The 27,875-nt window shown below is 46.5% G+C and overlaps 2 protein-coding genes and 1 long non-coding RNA gene across 11 annotated transcripts in view; 1 reads left to right on the top strand and 2 right to left on the bottom strand.

Moving 5' to 3' along the window:
* The window catches only part of LOC310832231, a 42,992-nt gene extending 41,900 nt beyond the window's left edge, over positions 1-1,092 (bottom strand). Inside the window, exon 1 of the long non-coding RNA XR_014558175.1 lies at positions 905-1,092. This is a non-coding gene — a long non-coding RNA (uncharacterized lncRNA). The remainder of the gene's footprint in view (positions 1-904) is intronic.
* Positions 59-23,119, top strand: PLPP5 (phospholipid phosphatase 5). Of its 5 annotated transcripts, none has more exons than XM_083713797.1 (9): positions 59-177; positions 3,852-3,960; positions 6,353-6,443; positions 8,986-9,049; positions 10,685-10,809; positions 12,698-12,868; positions 13,925-14,036; positions 18,942-19,023; positions 20,248-20,701. In XM_083713797.1, the coding sequence occupies exons 1-8, from the start codon at positions 98-100 to the stop codon at positions 19,018-19,020; spliced, it is 831 nt and encodes a 276-aa protein (XP_083569923.1). In that variant the 5' UTR covers positions 59-97; the 3' UTR covers positions 19,021-19,023; positions 20,248-20,701. The 5 variants fall into 5 exon arrangements, with proteins under 5 accessions (XP_083569923.1, XP_083569925.1, XP_083569921.1 ...); XM_083713795.1 differs by lacking the exon at positions 59-177 and adding an exon at positions 198-410; XM_083713798.1 differs by lacking the exons at positions 59-177; positions 18,942-19,023; positions 20,248-20,701 and adding exons at positions 199-410; positions 17,247-17,505; positions 20,704-23,119.
* Positions 23,120-24,597: 1,478 nt separating this feature from the next.
* The window catches only part of DDHD2 (DDHD domain containing 2), a 28,021-nt gene continuing 24,743 nt past the window's right edge, over positions 24,598-27,875 (bottom strand). For all 5 annotated transcript variants that reach the window (XM_083713571.1, XM_083713570.1, XM_083713569.1 and 2 more), the window contains exons 17-18: positions 27,752-27,859; positions 24,598-26,721 (exon numbers count right to left, since the gene is read on the bottom strand). In XM_083713571.1, coding sequence (XP_083569697.1) covers positions 27,778-27,859 — 82 coding nt within the window. In that variant the 3' untranslated portion in view covers positions 24,598-26,721; positions 27,752-27,777. The remainder of the gene's footprint in view (positions 26,722-27,751; positions 27,860-27,875) is intronic.

The following is a 27,875-nucleotide window of genomic DNA, read 5'->3' on the forward strand; positions in this document are numbered from 1 at the left end:
TCTCCCTGCGCGCCCGCCCTCTTCTCCTCCCCCCAGAGGAGGCGGATCCTGGCCGGGCAGGAGGGCTGCGCGTGGCTCCCGGGCCGCACCACCGGAGATGCGGCGGGTCCCGCGGGCGGGGCTGGCGCTGCTGCTGCTGGAAGTGGGGGTGCGCGCCGCGCTGCTGGGGCTCTTCGTGTGAGTGCAAAAGGGGGCCGGGAAGGGGGGCGGGTCGCGAGGGAGGCGCGCAAGGCGCGGGCCTGGCATCCCCGGGGAAGAGGATGCGCGGAGAGCTCTCTCTCTCTCTCTCTCTCTGCCGCAATGCACGCAGCAGGGAGCTTCCTTTTGAAAGCAACGCGGCGGTGCAGCAGAAGGCAGGCTGGGCGATGCGCAGGAGAGGTGCCTCCCTCCGCCCTCTTGCGCCTCAGGAGGTGAGAGCCAGGCCTGTCGGTGCCACGTTTGGGGCATGGAGTGGTACGCGATATGCGGCCGCCGGAGGACACCCTGGCACGTCTGGTCGTGGGTATCTGCCTGTGCATATTGTGTGGCTCGCAGGAGCTAGAAAGAAAATCCGCCGTGCCGCTTTGCGCCCCATAGATGTCTGCCCTGCTGCGCGGCGTGCATTGTATGGGCCGAGGGCCCCAGACGATGTCCTCCTTCATCTCTAGGTCAACGTGCCTCTGGTGCAGGTTTCGTAACATAAGGGCCTGGAAAGACGAGGAACAGGAAGCTGCCTTCTGCAGAATCGGGCCCTTGTCCCACCTCAGCTCAGTTTGCCTGACTGGCAGCAGCTCTCCAGGGTTTCAGGCAGGGGTCTCTGGCTGGAGATGATGGGGAATCTCCCTTCAAGGTGGATGCCATACTAGTACAGTGGTACCTCGGGTTACAGGCACTTCAGGTTACAGACGTAACCCAGAAATATTACCTCGGGTTAAGAACTTTGCTTCAGGATGAGAACAGAAATCGCGCGGCAGCAGCGGGAGGCCCCATTAGCTAAAGTGGTGCTTCAGGTTAAGAACAGTTTCAGGTTAAGAACGGACCTTCAGAACGAATTAAGTACTTAACCCAAGGTACCACTGTATTCAGGAAAAGCCTCCTTATATCTACAACACACTCCTGCTGTGCTTGATACTTCCCCAGTGCATGGGAAATATCGCCAGAGGCTCTGTCTGACACACCCCTTTCCACCTGGTTCCTTCGCAGTGGGTGTAACACAGGGGTCTGCAGGAAGCAGCCTTATACTGAGTCAGTCCATAGCTCCATTGAGCTTAGTGTTGCCTACCCTGACTGGCAACAACTCCCCAGAAAATGCCAGTGGCGAGCAGCTGATATGGCAAGACCTGCTGGCAGCACCTGGTCAGCTGACGTTCCCCCACCCCTTGTGTTGACACAATGAGAGGAGTAGCTGCTCCTGTGTTTTGGCAGTGCTGTTGCCGCTTGTCTAACATTTGGACTGACAGGAGTCCAAGGCTGATGTGTTCTTTTTGGATTCGGCTCCAGAGACGTAGGGGTAAGGGCTGTTCTGCTCTGCACTTGTAATGGTGAAATGGTTCCACTCACCGTTGTTTAAATAATTCTGCTGCGTTCTCACAGCCCAGGCTTTTACTGTAGGGAGAGGCCTGTCTCTCCAAGCGGCCCCATCTTTTCTCTCTAGCTAGGCTGTTGAAAATGAACCCCTGTTCCTGTTAATCTCACAGATGCCTCAACTTTTAAAATCAGTTGCTATTTTGCAATGGATCAGAGCAGACTCTGAGGGCATTTCCTTGCGCTAGGACAAAGCACATGTTTTAACCCTCACATGACTCTCAAGCCTGGTCCAACACTATTTTACGTATTGAAACTCAATTTCAAAAACAGTGGGAGAGATGAAAAGTATCCCTTGTTCATTTCAGTTGTTTTAACTGGTTTTAAATTTGTATTTCTACATTGTTGTAGGACCTGGGACCTTATGGTGAAGAGCAGGCAATTATTATAATCAGCATCATTATTGTTAATAGTCCTGTTGCAGAGAATATCCAATAGGAGCCCATGTTAACTTGGTTAATCTCATTGCATGCACCAATTTTAAGAGCAAAGGATTGGCCAGGGTGGGTGAGGAGAGAATCACATTTTCACATATACAAAATATTGCTCTTCACTTAGAATAGGGATAGGGGAACTGTGACTCTCCTGTTGCTCTTAGACTACAGTTCCCATCATTCCTGACCATTGGCTGTGCTGGCTTAGAGGTGGTCAGAGTTGGACTCCGCAACTCTCCTCATTCCTGACTTGGAAAACACAAAATGAACGGCTTCAAGGGGAAGTCATATAGGCCCTATGCAACAAATAAGTAGCAAATACGAATTTATCATGTGTGCATGTGCACACACAGTCTTATCATTCAGACAGGCCTGAGAATGCTGAATGGTCCAATGCTAGCTTGCAGGTTTCTGCACGATCAGGGATATCAAGCCTGCTCAAAATTCATTGCTTAGAAACATAGCCACTCTCCCTGCCTTGAGAGGGCATCCTCTCTCCTCACTTAGATGAGATAAATGCACCCTCCAGGTTGCTGAAATCTGTAGTTCATAACGTGCAGAAATCCAGCTCTAGAGCTTGCACAGGTTCTGCCCCTCTTATCAACCACTGTGTAGGTCAGAGGTGGGGCAGAGTCCTTTATATGTGTGTGCATACAGTGGGGAATGCACGCCTTGAAATTGATCGTTTGTTTATTTAATGTGCTTGCTTACACACTGACTTTTGTCACAGGTGACCTCAAAGCAGTATTAAAAAAAAAATCATTGGTTCCAAATCACAGAGCACAATTAAGATACAGTACCGTATTTTTCGCCCTATAGGATGCACTTTTCCCCCTCCAGAAATGAAGGGGAAATGTGTGTGCGTCTTATGGTGCGAATGCAGGCTTTCGCTGAAGCCTGGAGAGCGAGGGGGGTTGGTGCGCACCGACCCCTCTCGCTCTCCAGACTTCAGGAAGCTATCCGCTAGCCATGGGAGAGCTGCGTGAAGCTCTCCCACGGCTTGCAGATAGCAGCCTGTTCTGGGGGCTGGGGTCGGGGGAAGCTCAGGCTTCCCCCGCCCCAGCCCCGCACCTGGGGGGGGTAATTTTTTTTATTTCCCCCCCAAAAAACTAGGTGCGTCCTATGGGCTGGTGCGTCCTATGGGGCGAAAAATACAGTAACTGTAAAACATCATCAGTATCAATACTAAAACCACGAAGCAGATTCAAGACTCAGAATCAGTTTTACCAAACCTGCAGCAAAATAAAAGGGCTGTGAACTCCCAACAAACTCATGGCTGTCCATGCCTAGAGGAGGAGGGTGTTCCAGGACTGGGGCACCTCTGCCACGCTAGAGCCATTTGGTTTTTCCTCTCCTCCCTCTCCATACCCATTCTGCCTGGACTGGCATTCCATGAATCCAGTCCTCTGGTCGCAGGGAGCCAAATGGAGGTCAACTCAGTGACTGGCTGCCTGTTCCTCATATGATTGGAGCTCCTGTATTATTTGTGGTTATTTGGAATTTTGGTTTCTTTACGAAAATGATTTGAACTGCTATTTCAAGTGATAATTGTAGACCTCTTTGAAAATGCCTGCTGGAAATGGTTTCATCATTCTTGTTGCTCAGATCTCCCTATGATCATATTGGGAGAAAACCCCAGTACTGGCTTTCTGCTTTTTCTTTAAAATCACCACCACCCAAGAGGTGTTCACACATTGCATCCAAGGGGTGCACAGTCTGCGTGGACAAGGGTTGTACATGTGAACAGGTGCACACTCTTTCACACACTTAACGTGTGCATGGAGGCTGCTTGTACCTGTGTCCAGTGCATTGTGCAAACGCGACTTTAGTCCTTGGGTTGTGCTTCCTCTCTAGGTTCACTGAGCTGCTGCCTCCGTTCCAGCGAGTCATACAGCCGGAAGAAATGTGGCTTTATAAAAACCCCTATGTGGAGTCCGACCATGTACCCGCTAAGCCCATGTTTGTAAGTATTCGTTCATGCCAGCCGTCTTGTACAGTTTAGGCTGTGCTTGTAGTTACGTGTCCTTTGCAGGCAGATACCGCTTCAGATTTGTCTCCAGTGCGTGAGATGTTCGGTAAAGCACACATCTATGTAAGGGTTAGTCAGTGGGATGCACTCCAGATGTTGTGGATTGCAATTCCTATCACCATTTTATGAAGGTCCCAGGCCACAGAGAAGTTAGGCTGGCCTCAACGAGAGCCAGGGCTTTTTCGGCTGTGGCTCCGATCTGGTGGAACACTCTGTCACAAGAGACCAGGGCCCTGCGGGACTTGACATCTTTCCGCAGGGCCTGCAAGACAGAGCTGTTCCACCAGGCCTTTGGCAAGGGCACAGCCTGACTCCCTCCCTCGGCAATCTTCGCGGAGCTCTGGCCCAATGGCTGCCAGTGGCTTGAATTAATTAATTTTATAATGAATGATTTTAGAGTGTTGTTTATGCTGTACTTTTGTACTGTTTTATTGTTGTTAGCCGCCCTGAGCCCGGCTAAGGCTGGGGAGGGCGGGATATAAATAAAAATTATTGTTATTATTATTATTAACTATCACCAGAAGCTTTTCTTTTGGCAGTTATAGGGGTAGAACTACCTAAATCAAGGGTCAGCAAGGTTTACCGGCCATGGGCCGGATCACTCCCATGGAGATCATCCATGGGCCGTGCCGGCACAGCACGATGCCGGAAATCGCTTCTGCACATACAAAGATGCAGAAAAGCGTGCCTGCGCAGAAGTGATTTTCAGCGTCTGGACATGCACAGACATGATTTCCGGTATCTGTGCATGCACAGATGTGATTTCCGGCGCCGCTTGGCAAGTCCCCGTGCTACGCTGTGTTGGTTTACCGCAGCGCGCGGGAGACTCGCCAAACAGGTGGCTCGTGGGCCGGTAAAACAGTCTTTGTGGGCTGCATCCGGCCCATGGGCTGCACGTTGCCGACCCCTGACCTAAACCATAGGTAGGCAAACTAAGGCCCAGGGGGCAGATCCGGCCCAATCATCTTCCAAATCCAGCCTGCAGACGGTCCGGGAATCAGCATGTTTTTACATGAGTAGAATGTGTGCTTTTATTTAAAATGCATCTCTGGGTTATTTGTGGGACATAGGAATTCGTTCATTATTTCTTTCCAAAATATAGTCCAGTCCCCCACAAGGTCTGAGAGACAGTGGACCAGTCCCCTGCTGAAAAAGTTTGCTGACCCCTGACCTAAACTGTATACAAATTTATTCATGTATGTGACTAGAGCGGCAAGAATGTTACTTGCCCCAAAACGGAAAGAAGCAGAAGTCCCAGCGAAGGAAGGATGGATACAAAATCTTAATGGAATATACAGAAATGGTGAAACTTACTGGAAGAATAATAAATCAAGATAACATACTTTTGATAAAAGAATGGAAATGGTTTATTGAATATTTCCAGATAAATTGTACACAGATAAGAACATTGGCAGGATTATTGTAATAACCTGCAGTTCTGTAAGAGTATATATTTAAAGCAGATGAATAAATGAGCAAATTAAGTTTGGACATGCAGAAGATATTGAATAAGGAACCACAGAAAGCAAGGGAAGGAAGTCAAGTTTTGAAATGTTAAAATGATTGTAAAATGAAATGAAAAAATGAAATTGAAAGCATGAATAAAATAATAATAAATAAAATAATAATTGTCATCATCATCATCATCCCTGGGCATTGACCATGCTGACTGGGACTGATGGAAGTTCCTCTTAGTCCCCTTGGACATAGGATTACAGCCTTAATCTAGGAACTCTTCCTAACTGGACTCAATGACGTACAAGGTCTTTTCCCAATAGGTAAGGGGTGGGGATCCTGTCTCCCTCCCAAAGTCGCTTGATTACAAGTCTCGTCATCCCTGACCATCGGCCATGCTGCTTGTTGTGGATGGGGGATAGGGTCCAAAACACTTCGTGGAACCATGGGATTGTAGCGCTGGGAGAGACCTTAATGGTCATCCATTCCAACCCCCTGCAATCCCTCAGCTCCAAGGATCTCCAATAAGCTGGAGAGTCTTAGATACCTTAGTAATTTAGTTAATACTGAATATTGACTACGATCGCAATGTTTAATTGATTAAAATGAACTGTTTTCTCTTGATTTATCAGGCAGCATAAATTTTAATATAGTACTTACAAAATTATGGGTGGCAAGCACCTTTTTCCTTGATAGGTTGTATCCAACAAAGATCTACCCAGAATAGACCCTGTGAACTTCATGAGCATAATTTAGGCCTGTCCATTATTTTCAATGGGTCCGTTCTAATGCTGGATACAACCCTATAGTTTTGTTGTTGCTCTTGCAGCGCTGCTGACTCTATTTCTTGTCTCTTCCCATCTCGTTCCAGATCATTTCCTTTTTGTCTCCCCTGATCTTGATTCTCCTGGCGAAATTCTTCATGAACGCGGACCAAGAAGATACACGGGAAGCCTGCTTAGGTAAATACATCTTTGCACGCCGCAGTTGAACTATGGGGTTCGCTCCCACAAGATGTAGCCCTGGCCACCAACTTGAACAGCTTTGAAAGGGGGGCTATAAATATTCACAGCGGATAAAGCTATATGTGGCTGCTAGTCACAAGGACCTTGTATTGCCTGCAGTGTCAAACCCAGTTCTAGTTTCTGGGCCAGGAGAGAGAGATGCTTTGGGGCTCATATCCTGCTTATGAGTTCCCTTCGACATCTAGATGGGCAGAAACAGGATGCTAGATGTGAGGGGTCCTTCGTCTGATTTAGCAAGTCTCCAGACCCGCTTGTCTACGGGTCCGCCTCTCCTGGTCTGCCCCGCAGAGGACCTTAAGGTCCATGAATAACCATAGTTTAAGAGATCCCGGGCCCTAAGGAAGTCAGACTATCCTCCACCAGGGCCAGGCAGGGCCTTTTCAGTGATGGCTCCGACCTGGTGGAATGCTCTGTCCCATTAGACTAGGGCCCTTCAGGATTTAACCTCCCGTCGGGCCTGTAAGACAGAGCTATTCCGCCTGGCCTTTAATTTGAATTCAGCCTGATCTTTTATTTCTCTTCTCTTCTCTTCCCTCCCCCTCCCTTTTTATGAAGATTACCCACTTTGAGACCCCACAGCTAATTCTCTCCTGGCCTTCTCGCTGGCCCAAGTAGGACCAATTCAGCCAGCTAGCCCTGGGGGTTATCTAATGCTTATTTCCCCTAAATGTTTGATTTTTGAATTTTATTGTTATTCATGTTTTTATACTGTATTTTATGTTGCTGCTTTTATAATTAAGTGTTTTAAATTTATTGTTAGCTGCCTTGAGCCCAGTTTTTGAACCAGGAAGAGCGGGGTATAAATAAAAATTTATTATTGTTGTTGTTGTTGTTGTAAACTATTCTGAGCTTTGAGCCCAACTTACCCCCTCCACAGCAGAAAATACAAGAATACATCAATGGACCAAAAGAAGGATCATCTATAAACTTAGAACTGATTCGAGTGTTCAGATAAACCATCAGTCCATTCCGGATGGGCCTTTTCTGTTTTCTTCTTAGGGCACAGCAGCACCACATATTTAAAGTGCTTTAACAATCTTCCCAGGAAACTCTGGGAATTGCAGTTCTGTGAGAGTGAAAGGTGTCTCCTAGCAATTCTCAGTGCGCTTAACTACACTTCTAAGGATTCTTTGTGGAAAGCTCTGGCATTTAAAATCCTACAATAAATTGCTTTAAATGTATACTGTGGATCAGGCCCTAAACCCCTACCTGCCCCCTGAAGCAGTCAAAGAAGTAGACTTTTATCGCTTGTTTAATTTGTATTCCCCCAAATGGTGGTCGAGGTCGACCAACAAGCAATAATTCAAACAAAATAAAATAACAGTAGAATATAGAGTAAAAAAATTAAAGCACAGCAGTAAAGTCAATCTTCTGATGGTAAAATTGTTTTAACTGATTTTACCATTGTATTTTTATATTGTAGTAACCTGTCCCAGGACCTTAGGGTGAAGGGTGGATAATAAGCAGTATATAAAACCTGCTAAATAAGATGAATGAATTCATTTATTCCATGCAACCCACACAAGCCAATTGCAATGTATTTCCAAGACAGCTTCCTGTCCACATAAAAATGTATTTGCTTGCCAGTGGAAGATGCTTCAGAGAGGGGACTGGCTGAGCTTCCCTTGAGAAGGAGTTCCAGAACTTGGGGGCAGCTACCAAGAATAGCCATGTACTCACCTGTTCTAGCTTTCTGTCTGGGGTGCAGAGGCCCTGGGATAACTTGAAAGAGTAGCTTCTTATTTAATGTTACAAAATAGAATTTTACTTTATTTCTACAGAGTACAATTCAACCACTTTAAACATATCGACCTTCTTGGGTGGGGTCCAGTATATCTGAAGGAGCGTCTCCACCCCCATCATTCAGCCCGGACACAGAGGTCCACCGCCGAGGGCCTTCTGGCGAGTCCCTCACTGCGAGAAGCCAAGTTACAGGGAACCAGGCAGAGGGCCTTCTCGGTGGTGGCGCCTGCCCTGTGGAGCGCCCTTCCACCAGATGTCAAAGAGAAAAACAATCACCAGAAATTTAGAATACATCTGAAGGCAGTCCTGTTTAGGGAAGCTTTTAATGTTTGATGCATTACTGTATTTTAATATTTTGTTGGACGCTCCCCAGGGTGGCTGGGGAGGCCCAGCCAGATGGGCGGGCTATGAATAATAAATTATTATTATTATTATTTATACCAGCCCCATCACTGGAAGTCCTGAGCTAAAATTTGTGCAATGGTGCTTTCCCTCCCACCCCCATCCATTCCTCCCAGGAGGAGAGGGGGAATCTCTCTCTGACAAACTTCAATGCTTGTGCAGATGGAATGATGGGAAGACCATGGCTTGAATTCCATGATTGTGTTTTACCTTTGCAATAATTCTCCCCCTTAAGACAGCCCTCTCGCCACAACATTTCTGACAATGAGCCTGACTAGGGTTGAATCAGTAAAGATGATGAAAACGATGGGTTCTTCCTTCTTCTTTCCTCCAGGTGCCAGCCTGGCTCTTGCCCTGAATGGTGTCTTTACCAATGCTGTGAAGCTGGCCGTGGGCAGGTGAGATCCTGTTTCTCTCTCTGTGTGTGTTTGTTCTAGTCCTTTCTGTAGAGAGTGTATTTTTGCATTTTGACTGCCGGTTGCAGAAGGTTGGACCGGGCTGACTGCGCTTCGAATGGATTGCATAAATATCCTGAGAGTGGCAGAGTGGAGAGTAACATTTCAGACTGCAATGGGTTTGTCTCTGCCATTTTTGAATGCCCATCCTAAATGTGGAATAGTTCCCTAGTGCTAGAGAACATGGCACAATTTAGGTATTTATCTATTCATTACAACTCTTTCTGCACATATATACACAGTATATAATGCCCTCTTTCATTATGAGAAGTGGTGGTTCATATTGAGCAGAAAGGTTGCAGCGCAGCACAGGGCCTGTCCTGCTAGTTTTCTACTTGCAGAGACATTCCCACCACCACCAATTCTATAGGGGAGTATTAAAAAAAAATGGGTTGTATCCAACTAATTTCTACCCAGACTATACAATCAAAGAATTGTAGTTTGAAAGGACCCTCTAGTCCAACCCCTGCAATGCAGAAATTCTTTCCATAGCTATCCCTGGGTGTGCCCAAACCACAAACCTTCTGGTTCACAGCCAGACACATTGAGTAGGCCTATTGAAATGGATAGACAGGCTAACATAGGTCCAACTCTAGATTTAGATGTGTCTACTCTGAGTGAAAGGGATGCGGGTGGCGCTGTGGTCAAACCACAGACCCTAGGGCTTGCCGATCAGAAGGTTGGCGGTTCAAATCCCCGCGACGGGTTGAGCTCCCGTTGCTCAGTCCCAGCTCCTGCCAACCTAGCAGTTTGAAAGCATGTCCAAGTGCAAGTAGATAAATAGGTACCACTCCGGCGGGAAGGCAAACGGTGTTTCCATGCGCTGCTCTGGTTCGCCAGAAGTGGCTTAGTCATGCTGGCCACATGACCCGGAAGCTGTACGCCAGCTCCCTCGGCCAATAAAGCAAGATGAGCACCGCAACCCCAGAGTCGGTCACGACTGGACCTAATGGTCAGGGGTTCCTTTTTACCTTTACCTTTACTCTGAGTGGAAATTAGTTGAATATGACCCAATGGGTCTACTCTGAGCATGGCTGACATTGGATACAATCCATGATTTTCCTCCACCGCCGATCCAGTAAGCCACCTCAGGGTTCTGCTATCACTTGCCACCTAGTTCTGCTCTATGGGTAAGCCAGGCAGTCTGTTTCCTAGTAAACGTGGCTCCTGAAATCCCATTTGCCTTCTATTCCTTCATCTTTCTTTCTTAGCTGCTTCTAGGCTACTGCCTGGAGAGTAGAGAATGAAAAGGAAGGGTTGGGGGGCGGGCTGGGCAGGGGTCTCCTAGATGTTGCTGGACTCCGGCTCTCATCCTCTCTCAGCATGGTCCATGCTGGCTGGAGGTGATAGGAGTTGGGATTTGGCATTTATGTCCTCTGCTGCTGCCTTCTCCAGAGCAATTTTCAGCTAAGCAAACGCCGTTACTTGCAAGACGCCAGGATGGGTTATGGAAGGACCAGTAGTTGTGGAGTCTGCAAGAGGAGCTGCATGGTCAGGTTGTGGAGCGCACCGTTAGATTTCGCCTTGCTTCTTCCTCTTGTTCAGAGCCCCACGCTTTGCGTCTCTTCCTCACTCCAGGCCTCGACCGGATTTCTTCTACCGCTGCTTCCCAGATGGCCGGGAAACCCTTCAGCTGCTGTGCACGGGGGACGCGCAAATAGTGACCGAGGGGCGCAAGAGCTTCCCCAGTGGGCATTCCTCTTGTGAGTGTGCAAGCTGTCTCGTTTAGGGGCTGCAGCCGGGGATGGGAAGCACCAAATGGGGAGATGGGATGGATCCAGGGTGAGTTCAAGGCAGCCATGCACAGATCTCTCCAGGGTGCATCTGCAGAGAGACTGTTTTGTGAGCAGAAGAGTGTCCTGGCTACAACCATATGGTACACTTGCAGCATTATAAATCCCCATGACGGCTCCTCTGCCCCATCTCCACCCCTGCAAACAGGTGATCTTCATAGTTGCTGCTTTGCTTGATCTCCACCCCTACCCATGCTATCTCCAAAGACTGCTCGTTCACCCGATCCCCAACCCACACAAACCCCAAGCATTGCTTCTTCACCCGATCTCTACCATGCACAAGATCCCCAAAGACTGTTCCTTTCCTCCATCTCCACCCTCCCACCGGCACAATCCCTAAATATAGCTCCTTTGCTCATCCCTACCCCACCGGTGCAATCTCAAAAGACTGTTCAGTTGCTCAATCCACATCCTCCTACTCATGCAACCCCCAAAGATTGCTGCTTTACCCAATCTCCACCCGCACAATTCTTCGCCCATCCCCCCCCACTAACCCGATCGCCAAAGATTGCCCAGTCCCCACATGTGTCATCCCCAAATATTGCTCCAATCTCCACCCCCCCATCGTTATCTCTAAAGACTACTCCTATGTCCAATCACCAACCCCTCACCCACACAATACCCAAATACTGCTGTTTCGCCTGAGCTCCACACACACACTCCCCAATCTGTGCAGTAAAAAGGTGAAGGTACCCCTGACCGTTAGCTCCAGTAGTGGACGACACTGGGGTTGCGTGCTCATCTTGCTCTATAGGCTGAGGGAGCCGGCGTTGGTCTGCAGACAGCTTCCGGGTCATGTGGCCAGCATGACTAAGCTGCTTCTGGTGAACCAGAGCAGCTCATGGAACGCCGTTTACCTTCCCTCCAGAGTCGTACCTATTTATCTACTTGTACTTTGACGTTCTTTCGAATTGCTAGGTGGGCAGGAGAAGGGACCGAGCAACGGAAGCTCACCCCGTGGCGGGGATTCAAGCCGCCGACCTTCTGATCGGCAAGTCCTGGGCTCTGTGGTTTAGACCACAGCACCACCCTCGTCCCCCAATCTGTGCAGTGCAATCTCCAAAATCTGCTCCGTCGTCTGCTCCTTCACCTGATCTCCAGCCCCCAATCCTCAAAGACCCCTCCTTTGCTTGATGTCCACCCCCACCCCACACAACATGCCTATTAATATACAGGCCTGAGTTTCCACTTCCACTGTTCTCTGTCTTTATTCCTCCCTCATCCACCCCCTTCTCCCTTCTCTGCAACTGGAACAACTTAATCATCTCCCTCACTGACAGGAACTCTCAGCTGACCGGAACCTGCAGCCAACCACCAGACCAATACACCTGATCCAGGCCCTGTCTACTAAAATCTTAAAGTGATCACATTTCCTCTGTTAGAATCTGTCACCACAGCTCTTTGCAGTCACAGAATGTTTCTTCAAAACATAGAGCAAAATGAACCACATAGAGAGAGTTTCTCTACAGACTCCAACTCCCATCGTGCTTGACCATTGGCCATGCTGGCTGGGGCTGCTGGGAGCTGGTCTCCATGTTGGCTTCCACTGCTCTGAATGTTCCCCTCAATGTGGCTCACCTGAGAGCCTGTGCCATTGAAGTCTACAGGGCTAACTTTTGAGTCCTCTTGTATAGCGTTGCCTTGCAAAGGCATTGCCCACCTTCTGAGCTCAGCCTCTGCTATACCTTGCCGAGAGATCAGGGACTATTAGTTCCTCAGGTGTTTATGGATCTGTCGCTAATGTTAGCGGGGACTCTTTGTCTTGCTGGGTCTTGCAGTGATCATTCCTCTCTTCCAGTTGCCTTTGCCGGCCTCGCCTTCGGCTCCTTCTACATCGCAGGGAAGCTCCACTGCTTTGCGCCTGGCGGGCGTGGGCAGTCCTGGCGCCTCTGTGCCTTCTTGGCGCCCCTCTTTGTGGCGATGCTCATTGCTTTATCCCGCACCTGCGATTACAAGCATCACTGGCAAGGTGAGTGAGAAGTTGATGGAGAAGTGAGGCACGAAGATGGCAAGTGGCTGTCTGCCTGTGGCTAACCTGTGATGTTGCTTGACTACAATTCCCATCAGTTGTAGCCAATGGGCAGTAGTCAAGGAGGATGGGAGTTGTAGTCCAGCAACCCCTGGAAGGCTTCAGGATCCCCCAACCCTGGAGTATTGGGTGGAGGTTGGCTGTACTCCCTACTTAAGTGCATGCCTGCTTCCAAGCCAGGGTTTGGAACAGGATAGAGGGCTGAATCCCCTCCTGCCCATTGCAGGATTTTTACTCCGCATATTCCTCTGGAAAAAAACCAGCTGACAGGTGTCAGGAATCCCTTGCTCCCTGCCTTCAGACTTACCGTATAAAAGACACAGCACACAGGGAAAAGCGATTGGGAGGGAGGAGGGGAGAAGCAAACTATGGCACCGGTTCTTAGAACAGCAACCAGTTGCTTTTGCCCCTGCTGGACTTCTGGGTTTTCCCTCCCTGACACCCAGTTAGATGAGCTGCATATCTGACCAAGCATGGTGCTATCTTGTATTTTTCCATTCATTCATTTGGAGAGGAAGCATAGACTGGTGGCAGAGCACATGGCTTTGTATGCAGAACATTCCCTGCTCAGTCACTGGTATTTGCAGTTTAAAAGGCAGGTAGCAGGTGATAGGAATGACCTCCCTTCGCTTGAAGCCTTGTAGAGCTTCTACCCGTCAGAGTTGACAATTCTGAGTTAGATGAACAAGTGGTCCAAACTGGTATAAGGCAGCTTCCCCTATGAGGAAGGAAGAGCATTGCTTTGCATGCAGAAGGTCCCAGGTTCCATCCCTGGCAATGGACAGGGAATGTCCCATCTGAAACTCTGGAAAGCCACTGCCAGTCAGGGTCAGGAATACTGAGCTAGATGGACCAGGGGTCTGACTCTGTATGAGGCAATTTCCTACTCTTCTCCCTACACATGGAGAGGATAGAAGCAGAGTTCTGTGCTGTTGCTAGCCAGCCCCAAGCTGAAACAATCTTTGCATTCTCTCCTCTTTGTGTTTTCTTCCCAAGATGTGCTGGTTGGTTCAGGAATGGGCCTTGCCTTTGCCTACCTGTGCTACAGACAGCATTACCCACCTCTGAGTGACCCCGAGTGCCATCAGCCTCTGCAGCGCAAATCCAGGTTCTCTGCCCCTGAGAGACAAAAGCTGACAGTCTCTGGTTTCAGCCTCGATGTATAAAGACCTCAGGATCCCCACCTGCGTGCCCTGGGTGCTGGAAAAGGAGGGAGGCCACAGCCTTCGGTGTTACTTTGTGCCTGGAGGAGGAGTGCGGTTGGATCACACCATTTTTAAATGCCGGCAGTCCAGTTGGGGGGCTTTGAGATCTGCTCTGACCCTACCAGTCTGTTTACACAGGGACCTAGGGAACAGTGCTGGGCTTTGCATGGCAATTCTGGAGGCAATTCTCTCCTACTAGATAGCAGGGCCTGGACCAGTTGCATTTCCAATCCAGCCCATGCCACTCTTAATAATGCAGTTGCCCTAAGCCAAAAGGCAATCTGGTCCAGTCCTTTGCTGTAAGGCAAAACCATCACCTGCAGCTCTCCTCCACACAGATCATCAGAGCTCCGTCCCAGCCAGGGTGTCTCCTACACTGAATGCCACTCCCTTAAACATGACCCACATTTTATTGACCAGCAGTGGGACACGCTCCCTCCCATTTATTCTGGATGGAGGAGAGCTGCAGAGAGCTTCTCTCTGTGAAAGGGCGTGGTGATGCCTCCCCCCCCCCAACGAATGAAAGAAGGCACACCAACACGATTTTGGGGTCCTGCCTCTTTCTCTGCCCTTTCGTGTTATGCCACACCCAGTGGCAACCATATTGGGACTAGAGTTGATGGCATATTGTAAAAATTTCAGAAAGTTTGGTGACCTCTTCTTTAGCGTAGACAGGGTCCCTGATCGGTTTTCTGCCCGTTCAGCTACCTCCAGGCTTTCCCCATTCAAATCTGTACATTCCCCACACAGTTCGGCTGGCTTTTATGTTCAGAAGCCTAGCAAGCCTAAAAGTGTGGGGGAGCGGAAGCATTTGTGGATCTGAGCCCACCGCCTTCATCAGATGCATGAAATGTTACCCTCGGCTGGTGGGGTGTACGGTTCTTGGGGAAGCGGCATGCAGCTTAGTTGGAGAGCATCTTCCTTGCATGCAGGAGGCGCAGTATCAGCTCCTGGTGTCTCCAGGTGCAGCTGGGAAACAGCACCGGCCTGAGACCCTGGGAAGCCACTGCAGGTCAGAGGGACCCAATGATCTGACTTGGTATAAGGCAGCTTCCTACCTTTCTATAGTCCTCTCTCATATATACAGATGAGGGCCTGTCAGTTGAACCTCAAGCATGTCTACTTAGAAGTCCCTCCCAGTTCACAGGTGTTTACTCACCAGTGAGCATGTTTAGGATTGCAGTTGAGAGCAGAGCAAGACAATTTTGGGGCAGAGTTGCGGCTAATGCATGTATGATGCAATGGACTAATGAATGAAAGTTCCTGCCATGATGCATTTGATACCGTTTTTGGTACCAGAAGACTCTCTCTCCTTTTGTTTGCTGCAGCAGATAAGCCCCGTTTGCCCCTCTGCCACTCTGAAGTATCTGCTCCTTTGACCTCCTGCAAAAGCAGGTTCTGTGCTGTGCAGACCAGCTCCTCCTTAGATGGATGTGCATCTTCCAGAGGATGGGTGCACAGAGATGCAACCTGGCACCCTGAGAACTGCAGCTTCTATTCTGAAAAAGGCAATTGTGTCCCTAGAGCTAGGAAGAAAAGCATAGAAGCTTTTTATCTGTTGTCCACTTAGAAAATCAAACAGTGCCCCATGTGGCCTTCAATATACTCCTGGTTTTAGACAGGTGGGGAACTTGTAGCCCTTCAGATGTTGGACTACATTGGCCACTATTCCTGACCATTGGTCATTCTGGCCAGGGCCGAGGGGAGTCCAGCAACATCTGGAGGGCCACAGACTCCCCATTCCTGCTTTAGGCTGTGACGAGTGTTTCCACCACCCTCACCACACATCCATTCTGATTTTCCACATTTCCTTCCCTTGATCCCAGCCCTGAAAAATCTAGACTATGAAAACCTGAGTCTTAGCGACATTAACTTATTATATAGAATGTGGGTAATTTATTCTAAATGTCAAATGTGCACTTTTTCAGTGTAGAGTCAATCCTGCTTTTATCAGGTCATTGCAGACTATGGACTCCAGGCTTGTAGTGATGTGTGGAACTTTACTGTGAGAAAATCATGTTCTTTATCTGTTAATGTTTTATCTTCCTAGTAGCATATCTTGATTTCAACAAGATTCCCCATAATATTCTTGTTGACAGATTAGTAAAATGTGGGTTAGATGATGCTACTGTTGGGTGGATTTGTAGCTGCTTGACAAAATTTACTCAAAGGGTGCCCATCAATGTCTCCTCGTTCATCTGGGAAGAAGTGATGTGTGGGGTTCTGTCCTGTTCTGTTATTTGACACCTTTATCAATGAGTTGGGCAAAGGAGTGTAGGATCCTTACAGATTTGCAGGTGGCAGAGCTGCATGTAAAGTTCTGCATTAAGTTAGGAGGAATAAGGCACTCATATACAAGATGGGTGAAAATGCAAAAGATTCAGGGATTTTAGTAGACCAGAAACTAAATGTGATCCCCCAGTGTTGTGCGGTATCTAAAAAGGCTAATACAGTAGTACCTCCGGTTACGTAATCCTCTGGTTACGTAAACTTTGGGATGCGAAAGCAGCAAACCCAGAAGTATTTGACAGGGCTTCGCCATGCACGCAGGTGGAGAAGTGGTCCTCAGGTTGCAGAAACCTTGGGATCCGACCGGACCTCCAGAACAGATCCCGTCTGCAACCAGAGGTACCACTGTACAATTCTGTTGCATCAACAAAAAGCTAATGTCCAGATTTCTGGAAGTAATAGTCTGATTTGCTCAGATGTCAGCTAGGGCACTGTGTCCAGTTCTGGGGTTTAACAAGGATATTGCTGAGCTGGACCATGTTCAAAGCCAGGTGACAAAGATGATAAGAGTCCTGGATATCTAGTCCTCTGAGAAAGGGGTGAAGAAGTTGAGTATATTTCCCCTACTCTCTGGACAGTACTATTTAGAGGCAATATGAGAACCATTAATAAATACTTGGAGGGCCATCTCATAGAACAAGGGAGGGGAGAGTCCTCTGACCCTCCAGGTGTTAATTGAACTACAGCTTCCGTCATCCCTGGTGATTGGCTGTGCTTCCTGGGGCTGATGGAAGTTGTAGTTAAGCAAGCAACATTGGGAGAGCCAAAACCTTCCCACTCCTGACGTATAAGATGGAATGTGTTTGCTTACTTTTGCTTCAAAGGGTTGGCCCCGGACCAACGGGCTCAAATTCTCAGAAGGGTTTTTGACCAGCTAGCAGGAAGAACTTCTTGATGTTGCAAGCTGCTTGACAGTGGAACAAACTGTCTCAGAAAGTGGTGGACTCTCATTCATTAGAGGTTGTCCAACAGAGGCTGGATGGCTTCCTGGGATGGATGTTGTTGCACCATAGATGATATTTGAGGGCCTAGCCAACTCTGTATATTATAGCCAATTACGTTCTGTTCAGAGTAAAGGTAAAGGTACCCCTGCCCGTACGGGCCAGTCTTGCCAGACTCTAGGGTTGTGCGCTCATCTCACTCTATAGGCCGCGAGCCAGCGCTGTCCGCAGACACTTCCGGATCACGTGGCCAGCGTGACAAGCTGCATCTGGCGAGCCAGCGCAGCACACGGAATGCCGTTTACCTTCCCGCTGGTAAGCGGTCCCTATTTATCTACTTGCACCTGAGGGTGCTTTCGAACTGCTAGGTTGGCAGGCGCTGGGACCGAACGACGGGAGCGCACCCTGCCGCGGGGATTCGAACCGCCGGCTATACGATCGGCAAGTCCTAGGTGCTGAGGTTTTACCCACAGCGCCACCCGCGTCCCCTCTGTTCAGAGTAGACCCACTGAAATCAATGTCCTAAGTTGAAGGTACAGAAATAGAAAACCCGAAAGAGATTAGAAAAGGATTCTTGGACTTTTATAGACATTTGTTCAAAAGTAAAGAAAATAATAACACGAGAAATATAGAAAGATTTTTAAAGGAAAAAGAAGTGCAGAAGATCCCGACGGGAAAAAAAAGATAATCTGAATGCCCCCATTGAAATGTGGAAGTGTTAAAAGAATTTTAGAAGAAATAGATCAATTTGGACAAGTTGCAGGATTTTATTTAAATAAAAAAAGACCAAAATTATTGCTAAAAATATGAATCAAGAATAGAGGTAATGAAACAACAGACAGGGATTGAAGTGGTGAATAAAGTGAGGTATTTAGGAATATGGTTAACCCCCCAAAATATTGATTTGTTTCAAAACCATTACTTACCTGTGTGGAATGGAATAAAAAGGGATCTGGAGGTGTGGGGAAGATTGAAGTTATCTTTTTGGGGGAGAATATTAACAATTAAGATGAGTGTGCTGCCAAAGATGTTATTTTTATTTCAATCACTGCCGATAATCAAGGGGGCATCAGTATTTAAAGAATGGCAAAAAACAATTTCAAGATATATCTGGCAGGGCAAGAAGCCAAGGATTCAGTTCAAGTTACTAACAGATGCAAGGGAAAGAGGTGGCTTCGCTCTGCCAGACTTGAAATTATATTACGAAGCATCATGCCTATGTTGGTTAAAGGAATGGATTAAACTAGAGAATGGGGAGTTGTTGGACTTAGAAGGGGTTGACAACAGATTTGGTTGGCATGCATACTTATGGTATGAAAAGAAGAAAATTCATAAAGGGTTTGAAAACCACATCTTTCGAAGATCACTGATAGAGGTATGGGAAAGGTATAAAATTTGTTGGAACCAAGACTCCCCCACTGGATTTCACCATTAGAAGTATTGAGTGTGAAAAAGATTAACATGGGGGGGGGGTGGATAACATATGGAGATCTGATAGTGAGAGGGGGGGGGGAATGGAAAATGAAATCTTATGAAGATGTGAAATAATTTGTTTATGATTGGTTGCATTATTACCAGGTTAATGAAATGTTTAAAAAAGACTGTAAAGAGTGTGGATATGAAGGAAAAGATTCAAAATTTCAAACAGAGGTACTGAATAGTGAGTATAAAAATTTATCAAAAATGTATAAAATGTTAGTGGAATGGCATACAAAAGATGAAGAGGTTAAATCGGTAATGATACATTGGGCCAGAGATTTTGGGTACAAAATACAATACGATTGTCAGGGTTTCAGGGACAGAGAGCGAGGGGGAGGGATCCCAGGGCGACGAGGAAGAGGACGACGACGACCCGAGGTTGTCAGTGAGTCCGTCAAGTGAATCGGAGGATTCCCAAAAGGGAGCCCCCCTGGTCAGGCCAAGGGGCAGTAGAGAGGGAAGCAGTCAGAAGCAGGGGAACGAAGAGGGAATCCCCAGTGGGGGTTGGAGATCGGGACCGGCCTCTCCGTCGGAACGGAGTGAAGGGGGTGGAGTTGCCAGTGTGTCAGAAAGAGCAGAACAGGAAGCAGAGAGGGGAAGGAGTTCGGAGCAGAACGTCCTGCCGGAAGGGGAGGAGTGTAGTACCGAGAGTAGCGTAACGGTCGAAAGGAAGGTCAGAGGCAACGTACGCGCGCCAAGTTCAAATGTGGAGGCGCGCGGAAATGAGGAGAGCCCTGAGGAGGAGCCTGGTCCCAAAGCACGAAGGAGGGGGGAGCAGGCGTCAGAAGACTCAGCCTCGGGGGAGTCCCGGAGGGAGGGAGCACAGGGGGGCAGGAAGACCCTGCGGAAAAGGAAGGAGAGGAAAAGGTGGAGCAGTACAAGCCTCTTAAGCTGGTGCAGGGGCGGGACTGACTCAGAGGGGACTTCTAACATCTAAGGGTAACAGATGCGGAGCCACGGAGCTTGGATGTAGTGGCAACAATGTTCTTCAATAAAACCTTTTGTATATAACTTGGACTGGACTTCGGTCTCTTGTGAGCTGGGACCTCGGGTGGCTCTGACAACGATGATTGGATGAAATTATGGAATGAAAGGTTAAAATTTACGGCATGTACTGCGTTGAAGGAAAATATAATGAAAATGGTATATAGATGGTATATAACGCCAGTAAAACTGGCCAAAATGCATAAAACGTAATAAGTGTTGGAAATGTAAAGAAAAAGAAGGAACATTCTATCATATGTGGTGGGAGTGTAAAAGGGTGAAAGGCTTCTGGGAAATGATATATAATGAACTGAAAAAGATGTTGAAATATACGTTTGTTGAGAAACCGGAAGCCTTCTTACTAGGGGATTGGTAGGTAATGAAATAAATAAGAAAGATTGTAAACTTTTCCAATACGCAGTAACAGCAGCGAGAATACTTCTGGCTCAAAGATGGAAACAAGAAGAAATTCCAACGGTGGAAGAATGGAGAACGAAATTGACTGAATATGCAGAATTGGACAAACTAACAGGGAAGATTTGATACCAGAGAGACCAAAAGTTCATCGAGGACTGGGGGAGATTTACAGATTATCTGAAAAGCATATGTGATGAACAGATAACGCTTGTTGGTTTTCAAGAGACTCTGTGAAAAATTAAGAAATATTGTAAAAAAGAGAGTAAGAAGGGAGAGGTGATATTTAAAGGCAATATTAAGTTTAGAAATGCGTTAACAATATAAATTTAAACAAAAGATTGGCAGAGAAACTGAGGGAAGTCAAAAATAGACGAATGTGTGACAAAAATGTGGATTGATTGTATAAAATTGTTTTGAAAATGAATAAAAATATTATTTAAAAAAAGAAATTAAAGAAAAGAAATCAATGTCCTAAGTTAATCATGCCCGTTAACTTCAGTGGGTCTACTCTTAAGTAGGAGTAGGATTGACTAAACCTGATTCTAGACCTTAGCAGGTTGCAAAAAATGAAACCCATTGAGCCATTATAGTAGACTTTTGCAAAGAAGTGCCGCAAAATGACTACCTCTCAAATAAATCACTAACCTGTTCACCAACATTGCATGTATACAACCTGCTGCTCTCTGCACCAGGATTTGTGGACCTGGGGCATAAACCCAACAGTAGCATTGCAAAAGACTCTTTAACAAGGTATCTCAAGGCTACTGTTTAAAATCAGCTTAAGAAGCAAAACTCAGGAGGTGCACATTTGCTGTGAGCTCCCAAATTCACCTTCTGCAGCTTGCACCATTTGCAAGGTGGTTTGGGTGACGGCTGTGATGAGGCCTCTGCTGCAAGATCTCACTCTCAGACTTTTGCTCCCTCCCCTTTGAAACCGCCTTGCGCCAAAGCAGCTCTTAGGTGGCCAGCTGTCTACTTTGCATGTGCATGTGTCATCACACTGGTGATCTTTCCCTTCCGTGGAGTTCAGGGGGAGCTGTATATAGCTGTAGTCTTAACTGCTTGTGACCCCTGCTCTCTCAGTGCTGGAGCTTGTCCTTCTTCAAAGATGCACTGGCCTTCATCCATGCCCACAGCTTTTGTTGGTTGGTGCCTGTGCTAGGATTCCGCCGTTGTTAAGTTGGTGGGCTTGGGACAGTCAGAAGTTTCTTAATGTTGAGAACAGATGGCCGCACCGTGACCACAGGCTGGTTCAACTCTGTTTCTCTGGGATTTGGGACCTTAAATCTGGAGAGGTTTCCCAATAGGTGTTTTACTTTCAGGGGACTTGGGATGGCATGGGAGAGACACCAGCAGCATAAACAGCCCTTTCTGCAGGGTGGGCATCCATAGGAGTGCCCCCATAGAAGGGGTGGGGGAGAGGTAATTAGCACAAGGCTTCCCTCCTTCTCTACAGAAGTTGTTCCACAAGCAGAATGTCACCTTGCTGCTCTTTGTCATATTGGATGTGCCACATTTTCTGCTTGTTGTCACCCAAATAAAATGGCCCCCACATACCCCTAAATAGGATAGCAGAAGGCCATAACTGGCATTTACCTACATCAGGAGTGGCAGGCTCCCAATGTCAATTGACCTTTCTGGCTGAGGCTGATGGAAGGCCACCTACAGCAGAGCTGGCTGCCCAGATGTTGTTGAACTGTGGATTTGAGGCACATCCCCAAGCAGTGCCAAGTGCTTTTTTTTTCTTTTTACAAGGATGATAATGGTTGTGGCTTCAAAAGGCTATTTAAGGCAGGAATAGCCAACATTGTGCTCTCCTGATGTTGCAGGACCACAACTTTCATCATCCTTGACCTGTTGGTCAGGCTGGCTTAGGCCGATGGGTGTTGCATCCCAACATCATCAGGAGGGAAGCACACAAGCTACTTTTGGTTTAAGCAAGGTAACAGTGGCAGGGAGATGGCGGTATTTCTGTGCATATGGCAACTATGCACACGCATAACATAGACAAGCACATCAGTTGTCAGCTTGTGGTTTGGTACCCAAAACTGGGTCACGGGCTAATGAAGGGAACACAGTCTTCATTTTATTTTAAACCTCTATTTAAGAGCAAAGAGACAAGCAAAAAGGCAGAACACCAAGAGAGAGAAAAGGGGGAGAAAAGACAGGCATATTTCTAGCTAATAAAAAAGAAGTTTCATCCAGCAGTTGGAGATTAAAGGGAGGCCCCCAGAACTAAAAATGTTGGGGGACACAGCAAAGGAAAAAAGAAAACTTGTGTCTCTAATGAAAGCTGTTGTGGTATTTTAGAAAGGTGATGAGTAATATTAAAATAATACAGGAAAGTCTGGCTCAACCAGCCTCCTGTTTCCAACAGTCAGTCTTGGGTGACCTTGAGCCAGTCACTAGCAGCCTAACCTACCTCAAAGGGTGGTTGTGAGGATAAAATCAGCCGGGATCATGTAAGCTCCTAGGAGGTAGAATAAAAATGTGGTAAAAGGGGGAGGGGAGCAGAACGAAATAGTGGCCGAGCAGATGTCTCAGGATTACTCAAAACAATTTATAATGAATGGTGAGTTTTCCTCTGTTTACCCACATGGGAATCTCAAGGTTTCGCTCCCGTCATGGTTAAACCACTATCATTCCTGGTATGGCGCATTTTCGGGCAGTTAATTTTGTGCCTGCTTTGCAGATTGGGCTAGTCTGAACCATTAGTAGGTATGGAAGGATTGTTGCTGTGATAAAGACTATTTTACCTTCGTTTTTCACATTTTGTACATTTTTAGAGGCCAAATCAATGGAGTTGTGTTTTCATTGTTTCACGGTTTTGTTTTTAAAACTGTCTTAATAAAAATGCTAAAACTTCAAAAGAAAAAGCACTGCTGTATCACTTCTTTGGTCCTCATATTAGGACTAAATGGGGCATGTGAGGCATTGCTGAATGTGAAACACTAACTTCTCGTTCTTCCTTACCTTGTGCACTCTGTAAAGTAGAAATACTTGCAATCTGTCTTTCATGTTACTCATGAATGATTGCAAGGTGCTATAAACTCGGAAGCTATCAAACTGGAGCTCACAGAAAATATTTACTTCATTTTAGGCTTTCCCTTCAGATAGTTAAGACTGTAGTGTATGGCAGGGATTGGATTTGGCAAAGGAGGGATTAACTATAAAGTTACAATTCTGCACACTTACACCAAAACACTGCAAGACTTAAGTCTGAGAAAACATGCATCAGAAGAGTCCACTAAATGAGACTTTATAGCTTGCTCCTAACCTGTTTACTAACGTCTGTTTTTCACATTGTGCTCAACATGTTTTGCATTTACTGAGCTTAAACGGAACCCTATGTGTAATCTCTGGAAGAACAGTCGAGTTTCCTTATACAAAAGAAAAACTAAATTCATCATCCACACATTTCATTACCAAGTCTCTTTTTGGCCCATAAGATCACAGAAATTAGACACTCTCATCACTAGCACCTGCAGACCTTAACACTGGGGTGCAAGCTTGCAGCTAAAGCTGGTCATACTCAGAGTAGACCCACTGAAATGGCAAACAGTTTCATGTATTTCAATGGGTCTACTCTGAGAAAAAAATTGGTTTGATACAAACCATGGTTCTAAGAGAAGTGCTACTGCTTTGACTTATTGCACAGTACAACTGCACTGTGGTATAAAAAGTGTGACAAAAAGTTTAGGTATGTAGCACAGTCCTAGAATGAAAGCAATACTTTTTACTTCTGCAAGTATCAAGCTAATTTCTATGACAAAGACACAGTATTTCAGCATGTTTTCCTGATGTATGAAGCATCTACAATATGGCAACTTAGATTGCAGTGAGTGGTGAAACTTACAGATGTACATCCTTAAACATTCATAATTTTAAGGACCATTTCTGTCATTTGCACTTCAGGATTTTCCTACAACACAGACAAGATGCACACAGAGCAAACACCAACTACTGCCTCAAGTCTAGAGCTATGGTATTTGGCCTCACAGAGGGGAAGCGGGAAAAGGGAATAGGAAATTCAGGCAAGTTCTGTATTTGGGGGCCGCTCCTTCTGGTTTTTATCTTCCAACACAGGAACATGCTGGGGAAAAGATGTGCCTCTTTTGCAAGTTGACAATTGCTGGATGAATTGCTGATTTCTGTCACAGTGCACAGAATGACAGAAGTCAGGTATTTGGCTAATCACTTGTGGCTATTCTCTAATTACACGAGAAAAGCATCTTCACTGCTTTTTTCCAAACTTGTTTGGGTTCCTATATTGGGACACAATAAAGTGTCCTTAGGCCACTCAGACTTCCAAGGTTCTCCTTACAGAGGCCAATAAATGCACCAAAGTCAAATATTTACTGGAAAAAAAATTAAATAACTTTTAAAATAGACATATTTTACAAAGTGCATAAACTTCAACAGTTGTTTGGGAATTGATTGACCGAGGCTGGACTCTTCCTATAACTGCTGCTAGAGATTGTAATCCAGAACTTGGTTGTGTCAAATAGCATCACTCAGGGTTCACCCAGACTTCCTTTTGTGTTGTATTTCTAGGCAGAGGTCCATGCTTTAAAGCTCCAAAGTGTGCTTTTGTTGTTGTTGGCCCCAACACTTTCCCTATGAAAACCTGCTCTTTACCACTGAAACAATTTCGCAGAAAACCCGAACTGCTGTTTGTGGCTTTTCCTGGGGAAAGCAGGGGTGGGGGTGGGCTTGGGAGCTAGGAAGCACAGGGCAAAAGGTGAAGAGTGGATGAGCCCTCAGCTGCAGCACAAGTGGGTGAGATGATGAACAATGCAGAAACAAATAGTGCAAATACATAGGATGAATAACCAAACTGAATACTGACGATACAGTTTTGATACACGATACAGAGAGAATAATAGCACGACACATTGTTTGCTGTTGCCTTTGTAGAAGGGGCTCTCTGAAAATATGAGCAAATCCTCCGAGGCCATGCTGAGACACAGGTGAAGTGAGCCCCTGATGCATCTGGACTCACCTGACGGTTACCTGTTTCAGGTTACAGTTCCACATTTTTTCCCAGCAGCAAGTAAGTTCCCCTTGCCCTCTAGTGTGGGCCACCCACCACCAGCAGTGCATTCAGCTTAGAGAAACAGCACTGTTTCTTTCCTTACTCAACCGTCAAGGGCAAGTGAAGCAGAAATCGCCTTTCTCCTTGCTTACTACAGGACTTGAAGAACTGGTAGCAAGGAGAAAATGGAGGTGAGTAAATATATTAGTGGCCTCCTGTATTCGATATACAGCACGGCATATCAACTTGGTGAGCAGTTGGCCAACCACCTCCCTATGTTTTGTCAGGGAAAAAAATACGATCTCCTGTGTGAAAAGTGCAGGTGCAGTGCTACTGCTACTCTGTTTTAAAACACAATCTACTAAATGGGCACAGGCATAGTTTTAATTCACCACCAGGATCTCTTGGTAAGTAGGTATAGGTTTAAAGGGTTGGGAAACATGATTCCCCTTGACCCAGACTTATCCCACTCACCCGCTGACAAATGAGATCAGAATTAGCTGTAAAGTGAGTGGATGTTCAGTCACAGACACCATCTTTGCGATGCATAATCCTTTCCAAACATCTAGGGCATCTATTCTTATTGAACCTAGCTCAGGGGAAGAGCCAGCCAACAGCCCAGGCTCTCTTCCTTATTGCATAGCTGCTGGATCATTGCAGCTCTTAACACAGCATGGACAGCAAAGATACAAATGGAATGGAGCTTCTCCAGTATGCTAAAGCTGTTTGGATAAGAACTACACTAAGCAGACAACAGAGACAATTTCAGAATCTGAGGAGTCACCTGCGCCAGATACATATTTACAGGGTTTTTCCAAGCACCTGTCTAGTTTATTCCTAAGTGAGTGCCTATGTGCTTTTCCTGTTGGAGCAAGGTTGGTACAGGACGATACATGGGAATTACCAGCACAACAGTGCTTGCTATGGTAGGGACAGGAACTGGCCTTTTTGCTTTGGTCTGTAGCTCCACCTGTTGGGCAAAGCAGCAGCAATAAGGTTTGAAGGAACAAAAATCTACTCAAAACAAAAACGTCTGGTGCTGGGTGTCCAGTGCAGCCACAAAACAAGCATTTCCGTATGCCCACATTCCTCACAGCTTTACTCAGCAAAGTGTGATATCTCTCCAGTTTGGTATCAACGTCCTGTATCATGGCTTTCCAGCTCAAGAGGAGGTGTGAAGTTCTAGCACCAATTACTGGCCCCGCCTAGTGCACCACTAGACCTGATGCGGGTGGTATTGCAACTTGACACACGCTAGCCTCTAGCCAGAAGACACAGCCCAGAGAGTCAAAGTGCTTGCTGCACTTCTCACGGAATAAGACTTGGGTGGTGAATCCTCCAAATCTCCAGGCAGTGGGGTGAAGCATGCTGGGTACAGCAGCAACAGAGGAGACAAGAGGAAGGTGGACAGGAGCCTTGATGAGTTTTCAACATGGAGCAAATCTAAAGAAGCAACAGGTAAAGATTAGCTAGGCCAGTGCTGGATGGATGGATGGATGGATGGATGGATGGATGGATGGATGGATGCAGAAATCAAAGAGGGATGGGAGCTACATTATGGCTATTTCAAAGTTGCAAACACTGGGTAAAAAAAAATTAAGTGTAAACATAAGTGACAATTAGGAAAAGGATAGCACTGAATGCATTGTGTAGCTCTATGAGAAATCTCTGAAAAATACAGTAGCATTCAACAGTGCAACTTAGACTCCAAAAAATGGAAAAACAAAAGATAATGAATTGTTTTAGTGACTTTTGGCTAAAACATTAAAATATTAAATATGCATTGTTTAAACAAAGTATATTCATTTGGGAGGAGGTTATGTGGCAGTTGTCTTCGCTTCTTTCACAAACAGTAAGCAATCAGAAAAACAGGAAATAGGTCTGGAGAAAGGAGAGTGCCTCTTTCTGCCCTGTACTATCAATGGAAAAAGAGATTTCACTCAATCATGTTATATTCTGAGGACAACTCAAGACAGCCACTGCTATTCCCACCATGTTTCTTGGATGCTAATGGGTGCACCCTGCTAAAACAGAAAACTACCAGTACATAGACATGCCCCTACACCAGCTAAACATCAGTACAGTATGATGAAAATAAAGTTTGCTGCAATCAAAAAGATTTTGATTCACTGTAATGAATTAACCATTACTTCACTGTATTGTTTAGGATTGTAGAATTAAGGCTGTTACTGTTCCTTCACGGCCATTTGACTCAGAGCCACTTTAGCTGTGGACAAACAAGAACGCTGAAGGTAGTATGAGAAACACATATTAATTTGTGGCTTACACATTCATTTCTTGAGTCCTAGGGTCATGCTTGGCCAAACCGGCTTGGTAGGTTTTTGAAGCACTACCAACAACCCACAAAATCTGCAAACAGCATTCATTGTGAGTTGAGTGCACGCACCACAGCCAAAATAGTTTTTTGCACTTTTCCCAACTGGGTGATGAGTAGAAAGACAGGGCAACTTACATTTGGTGCAGCTGGTTAATCTGGCTTTATGGAAGGGGCTGGTCCATGCCGATGCCCATTGTTTGGTAAATCTCTTTCAGCAGCAACAGCACTGTGTCCTCTGACTCCCTGGAAGTTAAATATT

This window comes from Podarcis gaigeae, assembly GCF_964106915.1.
Source record: "Podarcis gaigeae genome assembly, chromosome: 15".
NCBI classification, from domain to species: domain Eukaryota; kingdom Metazoa; phylum Chordata; class Lepidosauria; order Squamata; family Lacertidae; genus Podarcis; species Podarcis gaigeae.